Source organism: Nicotiana tabacum, chromosome 10, assembly GCF_000715075.1.
Source record: "Nicotiana tabacum cultivar K326 chromosome 10, ASM71507v2, whole genome shotgun sequence".
Classification (NCBI taxonomy): Eukaryota; Viridiplantae; Streptophyta; class Magnoliopsida; order Solanales; family Solanaceae; genus Nicotiana; species Nicotiana tabacum.
The window spans coordinates 79,975,311-79,983,781 of NC_134089.1; the positions used below are offsets into that span (position 1 = coordinate 79,975,311).

The following is an 8,471-nucleotide window of genomic DNA, read 5'->3' on the forward strand; positions in this document are numbered from 1 at the left end:
ATTCCCCAGCAGAGTCTCCATATTGTCGACGCCCCCTTTTCTCTAACTGTGGGGTCAGAAATCGGAGATACGACATTGGGAGGACAACTCTATTCCCTTTTGAGAATTGGGTTTAGAAGTTGAAGAGTCGCCACCTAATGATTATAGTGCATTAGGACACTTTAAGAAGGGTTTGAGATGAAGAGACCAGAGATTAGGGTAAGGGCTAGAAATTATCCCGAGGGGAAGGTGTTAGGCACCCCTCAAGATCCACTAGTGTGGTTCCCGGCCATGTTACAATTGTGACTTTACAAGTAAACAATCAAGGCTCAAATAAGGATTCGCATATAACATTGCAATCAGGTTGAAAATTTTCGAAGGTAAGTAGAGAGGGCAGAAATTCATGAAAAAAGAGATTTGAACAGTTTTACAAGAAGAGATGAAAGCAAATAAAGGGAGGGGGGTCCTAAGTTTATAATTAATATGGATCACTTCAATGCAATATCCAGCGATCACTCCTCAGAAGAGGGGTCGTACGTGATATTAGCGCATCGATCATCATATCCATATCTACCCTTCCCACCCCGTTAAGGTGTTAAAGCGCGAAATGGTATCGTTACTTATTGTATGCTATTACCCGTCACAATCCTATCAGTCCCGGAGGCATATGGGACTACTAATTCTAAAGGGGAGGGAGTTGGGGGCTTTTGCAGAGTTTCAAAAGGATAAAAATCTAGGCGACAAGCTATACCAGATAGCAGTTAAAAGGGATACAAATAGCAGTTAAGGCTCAAGTCGGACTCCTTATTCAAAGCAGCAGATTATTTAGCATGACTTACAAATACTGGTTTGGTCTGTATTAAACTTAACGTAGGAAGGGTGGCTAACTTATCACATATTTTCAGATAAGAGGTCCAAATTAGGCCTTCCTGCTGGTTGTAATTATCAAAACTGATGCAATTATAAAATTTTACCCTAAGGCTTGCCTAGGCGTTAAACAGAACCTATAGGCATGATATCTATAAGTTTCAGAAATAAAGAAGTAGACTGATTGCAGAAAGGAATTGTCAGTTACAAAAACATAAGTTCTGCAGGTGCTTATGCGTTATTGCTACTGATTTTAGACGAATTGGCGATTCAAGTTAGTTAATAGCTCTTATAGGCATGCTTTCTAAGTGTCACTGATTTTAAACACTGTTATTATTATACAGAAATCCTATAGGCAGGTCATCTATATACAATTGGTTAGTTGTTTAAATCCTATAACAAGTTTGCCTAATGACGGATGCACATGCAAAATTGCAGAAAATCCTATAGACATGGTATCTATATGAAAGTGCAGAAAATTCTATAGGCATAGTATGAAAATACAGAGTTCCTACAGACATGGCATCTATATAAAAATGCAGAGTTTCAGTGATATGTAAAACGCAGAACTTTTAGAGACAGTAATTCCTACAAGCATGATCTCTAGATGGGATACAGAATTTTAGAAATAATAACCCCTATAGGCATGATATCTACCCCTTGCATGCATAGTTCCCTGCCTTTTTCCACTAGCCAATCCCAAATGTTTATTACAAGATTATTGCAGACAAGAATCAATCAAAATAAATAAATAAAATACATCCGAAATCAGAATTCCAACCAAGAAGGGCCTAATTCAGACTCCCAGTCTGACATATGTAGTAAACCAACTTTCAAGGATCCAGGTTCCGAAGCCTTCTCTTATTTGGGATGTGTCAAAGTTCCAAGGAGCTTCAAGAGCTCCAAGCAGTGCTTACACCCCAAACATCATTCCAGAATTACAGTAAAGTGTAGTGCGGAAAAGCCAGCCCTCAAATGTCCAAGTTCAGAGGGAACTCAAGGTCCTAAGGTAAGGCTCATATGAGAGGGGCAGAACTTAAAGTCTAAGAGTAAGTGCAAGTGCAGGGGAAATGATAAGTTGGTGGTCATGCCAAGCAATTTGAAGTGCTGGCACACCCCTGACCAATTTGTTATTTTCAAATTGAGGAGTTATGACTTATTGAAAGCCAGGTTTAGGCCTGGATAGCCATTTAAAGGCTACCAGACCATAAACTTTAACTCAACATACATAGGGGTAATGATAGGGAATTCATACCAGAAACAGTAAACAAGGAAGAGGGGGGCAAAGGGCATAATCAGCAATGAAACATACTGACACACTCTTTACTTGGGGTCAAAAGTTTAGTTCATGGACAACAATTCATGTTGCCATGCCCTGAATCCCCATTTATAAACACATAGAGGGTAAGGGAGTAGGGATCAAGCATTTGCAGGAAAGTAAAGCGTACAGTAGCATATGAACATGTCAAACTCTGCAGGTAATAGGCATAGTTATAAAGACTATAAGTAAACACATTAGGATGATTGTTGGGAACTGAGTTAAGACATACCAGTAAAAGAGCAAGAGTAGGATGCAAAGACAAAGCAGTAATAGTATATTAGCCTTGGCTTTTAGCCGGCTAATAAGAAGGAGCAGAGAACAGCAGTAGAGCAAAAGAGCAAAAGGTAATGCAGATTTTGAAAGTATTCAGTGGTGTGTGTAAATCAGAAGACTGTTGTCTGTTTTTTGTAAAGACTTAAGGTATTTATAGTCAAAAGTAGGTGGTAAAATAAGGTAAAAATCATGGAAATATGTTAATTGAAGAACTCAAAATCAATTAATCAACGAATCAAGGAAGTACTCCCATTAATTAGGGGAATCAAAATCAAACGAAAAGATTCAGCACCATATAAGGCAAATAGGAAAAATCAGCGTAGGATTAAATAAGGAAAGAGTCAAGGTTGAGTATTGCATATAGTAGTCGAGTAAGACCAAATTTAGGAAAATTCCAATTAAGGAAAGGCTTAAAAGAATAGAGTACTATAACAAATGAGGTAACAAAGCCAATTAATTCAAACAGGCGGGTAGAATGTTAGGTTTTTTTTTTAAGAAAGTTTTTGAATTACCAATCAATCAAGGAAAATCAGAATCAATCATGTGAAGTCATGATTCTGCATTTTTAACATATAAATAGAGGTAAATGAACAAAAGTAGCGAGCAAAGTTAACTAGGAAGGAGCAAGGGATGAACAAACATAACCACTCAGAGATAGTTAAAACAAGTTAAGATTCAGCAAGACATATTCGAAGCATGGTGACTATGAAACATCAACAAGAATCAAGCAAATAGGCCAGCAGGCAGAACCAAAGCAAGGGAGATCAGGCTAATACACACAATCAAACGAGGAAACATGCTAACACATAGAGACAAGACAAATGAAATTAGGCTAACACAGGTAATTGAAGCAGAGAAACATGCTAACACACATAATCGAATGAAGAAACATTTTCTAGAAATTAGGGTATTTAGCAGAGTCAAACTAAAAAACAGTAAAAGCATAGAAATCGGTTAGAATAAACAACGAAAAGGTTTTAATCATAAAGAAAATCAATCGAAGCATGCATAAAAAGAAATCCCAGAAATCCTAATTTCGAAGAAAGTAAAAAAAATGGTTCAAAGCAAAGGATCTTTCAGAATAAACTCGAGAATAAACAGAGCACAGAGGAAAACATGAGAATAGCATGAAATGGCACCGTTTTTGAGAGATTCAGGAGAGAGTTAGGGTTTCAAAAAAAGAAACCTAATAGAAGTGGGAAAAACCTGTCGTGAGAACTCGCATATAGAAGAACCAGGAACCCTAGGTCTCAAATTGCCATGGTCCATAAGCCTCGAAGGTCCTCGATGTGTTGAACATGATGATGAAAGGTCCATCGGAGCCTTGGGGTTGAAAGGAGGTGGTCGGAGATGGTCAAGAAGGCGGTGGATTCATCGGAGAAAACCAGAAGGTTCTAGAGGGAAGGGAGAGCAAGAGTCAGTATAGAGAGAGAGAGAGAGAGAGACCGTCTTGGAAAATGAGGGGTCTGGGGGGGGGGGGTTGTTGGGATTTAATTTTAGGAAATAAAATCTGGGTCGTTGATCTCATTTGATCAACGGCTCAGATTAGATCGGAGCTGGACCGGGTAATTGAATTGGGTATGGGTCGGGTTCCTATTGAAATGGGGCTGGAAATTGGGCCAATTGAGGCTACAATTGAAAGGTAGAAAGGCTGTTATTGAAATAAAAATAGGCTAAGTGTTAAATAGCCAATTTTCACCTTTTATTTTATAAAAATAGTAATAATGATTTTAAAAGTAAATTAAAAATACTGAGCAAACAAATACTATATAAATATCACTTTAAAAATATTGGAACCAATTTTATAATTATAAAATGCTATTAATCATAAAATAGGCCATAATTGCAATTACATGCAATTAGTTTAAAATTGCCAAATAAATTTGTAAAAAATATGCAAAAATCACCTTAATTATATTTTGGTGTAAATATGGGAATGAAATACGTTATTCACCAAAAATAATAATTTTGGATTTTGTGGTATTAAAATAGGTAGTAAATCGGTTTAGAAATCGTTAAAAAAATACTAAAACCCTTGGGTGTGCTTATCTATGCACATACATGCTATTTTGGAAGTATTTTGGGTACAAAAATACATAGGAAAAAATTGGGTATCAACAAGGAACATGCAAACTAATGGACCTTAGCTCATAATATGAGACTTCAACAGTGTGCTAAATGTGGATGATAGGGTGAATGGAAGTTTAGTTCATCAAGCAGAAATGATTGATTTTCAAAAATGACTTGATGATATTGGAGTGGGACAAATCACAAAAAGAGGTAGTAGATTTTCAAGGAGTAATAAAAGGGATGCAGAAATCAGAATATACAGCCACACAGATTGGGCTTTTGGGAATGCTAATTGGTTCAATGCTTATAATGGGGTAGAGGCAATATACATGCTTCCAGAATGCTCAGATCATACCCCTATAATGATAAATACTGAGGTGGTCAAGGTTAAAGTGAAAAGGCCTTATTGGTTACTAACTTCAGTGATGCAACAAAGAGGGTACAAGGAAGTAGTCCAGAACACTTGGAGTCAAAATATTCAAGGATATGCAATGTATTCTGTATGGAAAAAGCTGAAGCTTATTCAGAAACAAACAAGGGATATTCATCAGGAACATTCCTCGGTTGATCAAAAGCTGATACAATTTAGAGAAACATTGAAGGAGATACAGGAAAGCTCAATGATGACTACTTCAACAAGCTGCTGATAGAAGAAGAAAGAATGACCTTAAAAAGCATAGAGGAATGGGAAACAATACAGGAGCAAATTATGAGGCAGAAGTCAAGAGCAACATGGATCCAACTGGGAGATTGTAACACCAAATATTTCCATGCCTATATGAGGGCCAGACAAGCAAGAAATAAGGTGAGTTGCATCTATTCTGAACAACAGATGAAGATCACTGAGCCAAAACACATTCAGAGAGAATTCATCCAGTTCTTTCAGCAACTACTGGGGACAGCAGCGGATGAACTACCAAGGATTGATGTCAATATAGCAAGAAATGGTCCTTGTCTAACACTGAATCAGTAGCAACAACTATTACAAGTAGTAACAATAGAGGAGATCTGCCAAATTGTGAAGAATCTACCTAATGACAAGGCACCAGGTATGGATGGATACCCTGCTGAGTTCTTTAAGGAATACTGGCCAATCATTGGAAAGGAGGTCATAGAAGTAGTACAACAATTCTTTCAAACTGGCAGACTATTGAAAGAAATTAACTGCACAACTGTTACATTGATTCCGAAGGTGAAAAATCCTAGCTATGTGAAGGAGTTTAGGCTTATTGCCTGTTGCACAATAATGTACAAGATTATTGCTAAGATACTGACAAATAAGCTTAAACTAGTTGTGGATCTATTGGTTGGACCTTCTCAGTCTACTTTCATAGAAGGGAGAAATATTCTTGACAATGTCATAATGGCTCATGAATTGATTAAAGGGTATTTTCAAAAAGCAGTCTCTCCTAGATGTATGATCAAAGTAGACATGAGAAAAGCATATGATTCGGTTGAATGGAGTTTTTTGAACGCAGTACTGCTTGATTTTGGGATACCATACAAGATGGTAGCACTAATCATGGAATGTGTATCTACATTCAGCTATACTCTACTACTGAATGGTGGACTAACTGATAAATTTGTAGCAAGAAAAGGGCTAAGGCAGGGGGACCCTATGTCCCCATAATTGTTTGTCAATGGAGTACCTAAACAGATCTCTGAAGACACTGACTCAGAACCCAGACTTTAACTTTCACCCTAAATGTGCTAGACTGCAAGTCATACACATCTACTTTGCGGATGACTTACTGATGTGTTGTAGAGCAGATGAGGTATCAATGAAGTTAATGATGGGAGTTTTTGATCACTTCTCCAAGGTCTCAGGTTTACAAGCAAACTTGGAAAAAGAGCTCATTATATATAGCAGGTGTGCCTATGGAATTCAAAGACAGAATGTTAGCAGAACTTCAGCTATCAGCAGGCAGCATCCCATTCAAATACTTGGGAGTTCCTTTGTCCTCAAGGAAAATTACAATCCACCAGCGCATGCCATTAGTTGAGAAGATTATGGAGAGGATAAGAAGCTGGACATCAAAGTTCTTGTCCTATGCTGGAAGACTACAACTCATTAAGAGTGTCCTGTTTGAAATGCAGACCTACTGGGCTCAAGTATTTCTTATTCCAAATAAAGTTATTAAACTTGTTAATGGTATATGCAGGAACTATTTATGGACTGGTAGTCATGAAAATACTCAGGGCTCTTATAGCATGGGAAACATTGTGTAAGCCAAAAGCTGTTGGGAGTCTAAACATTATCAACTATGAGAGATGGAACAAAGCTGCTTTGACTAAACTCCTCTGGGCTATAATGGCAAAGAAAGACAAGTTTTGGATTAGATGGATACACTGCCACTACATAAAGCAGAATGACATCAATACAATGGAGGTCTTAAAGCAGGCTAGTTGGCTAGTAAGGAAACTGTTTACAACAAGAGAATGGTGGGCTAATGACATACCAACAATTGAATCCTTTGTTCAGAATGGGAGATTCAGCATTCAAAAGGCTTATCTTCATGCTACTCCAAGGTACCCCAAACACTAGTCATGTTGACTTGAATACTACCAAAGCAGCAATTCATTTTATGGATGGCAATACAAAGAAGGCTGGCCACAGTTGACAGACTAGCAAAATGGGGAATTCATGTGACTCACTCTTGTGTACTGTGTGGAGGTGACATAGAAGAGACACATGATCACTTGTATTTCGAGTGTCCATATTCACAAAGCTTATGGACAGGAATGCTAGAATGGTTAAGCTACCAGAGAAAGGTTGAAAACTGGGAAGATGAGGTGCAGTGGTTAACTACCAATGTAAACAACAGAAATCCAAGGAAAACTTTGCTAGGAGTGGTATTTGCAGCAGTAGTATATCACATCTGGATTGAGCGAAATGAAAGAAGATTTCAAAACCAGAGAAGAGAGGTCAAAGATAGAGCAAAAGACATTGTCATGCAGGTGCACATAAAAGGACAGAAGAAATGTAAATGGACACCAATATTGAGTACACTAAATAGTTATCCTAATTGTAATTCATAGCAACTAGGATAGGAAAAAGACCCATGAGCGTTATGGGATCTTAGTAAGCAGCCTTGGTTGCATAGGTTTTTTGTTTATTGGTTTCAGTCATGAGACCTGATCCTAGAGTCCAAAGTACATGTGATGTAAATTGAAAAACTGGTTGAAATAAAGTTTTCTTTCGACCAAAAAAAAATAATGAGAAATAAATGAAGAAAAATAAACAGAACACTATGAATATAAGCAATAAATATAAGTAGTGAAATCAGGAGAATGTGTTAAGTTAGAGAGCAGAGAGAATGTTCTTGTATATTCAATATTGTGTCTTAGATCACAATATGACAAGGATCCCCTTTATATATGAGGGGGAATCCCAACATAGTACAAATGCATTTATTACAAAGACATGGGGCTGGTACATCCATTTAATGCTATGATACGGTTCTGAACTAGCCTACTAGACTTTGTCAGCTCTTATCACGCGCCTTGGGAACCTCACATTTATCCACCGTAGCCGCTGATTTTACATTGCCTCGAGGTCGATCACCGAGGACACGCGGGGTCGAAATACCGAGCTGTGCTTCGAGCCTTCTGGGGGTGGTCCTTACAAGGCGCTTTAATGATCATAAAATCGGACCACTAATTTGTACCGTATACATAAGTAGAATCTACACATTCAAATAAAATGCTCAACAATATTTTAAAGAATTACATATATCAAAGAAATTTAACACTCTCACAAAGAAATCACATGCATGCAATTGGTACCATAGGCTTGCCCTTAATGTAAATCTCTTCTAATGTAGGCTCGCTTGATCTAAAATAAATTAGGAATTTTTTTATGGTTGTAATGTGGGCTAAAGGAGAGGAAGGATATATTTAGGAATAGTGGCTAACACTCCTAAGCACTTTGACACATCATTGTAAGCGCAAATTCTTCAAT

General features: G+C 37.6%; 2 protein-coding genes across 2 annotated transcripts; both read left to right on the forward strand.

Moving 5' to 3' along the window:
* Positions 1-6,150: 6,150 nt before the first annotated feature.
* On the forward strand, positions 6,151-6,513 carry LOC142165193 (uncharacterized). Its single transcript, XM_075223803.1, has one exon. The coding sequence runs from the start codon at positions 6,151-6,153 to the stop codon at positions 6,511-6,513; it is 363 nt and encodes a 120-aa protein (XP_075079904.1).
* Positions 6,514-7,099: 586 nt separating this feature from the next.
* On the forward strand, positions 7,100-7,549 carry LOC107771350 (uncharacterized). Its single transcript, XM_016590701.1, has one exon. The coding sequence runs from the start codon at positions 7,100-7,102 to the stop codon at positions 7,547-7,549; it is 450 nt and encodes a 149-aa protein (XP_016446187.1).
* The last annotated feature ends 922 nt before the right edge of the window (positions 7,550-8,471 follow it).

What these genes read in the sequence shown, in the direction of transcription:
- LOC142165193 (XM_075223803.1), top strand. Translation starts at nt 6,151, where the DNA reads ATGGAGTACCTAAACAGATCTCTGAAGACACTGACTCAGAACCCAGAC.
- LOC107771350 (XM_016590701.1), top strand. Translation starts at nt 7,100, where the DNA reads ATGGCAATACAAAGAAGGCTGGCCACAGTTGACAGACTAGCAAAATGG.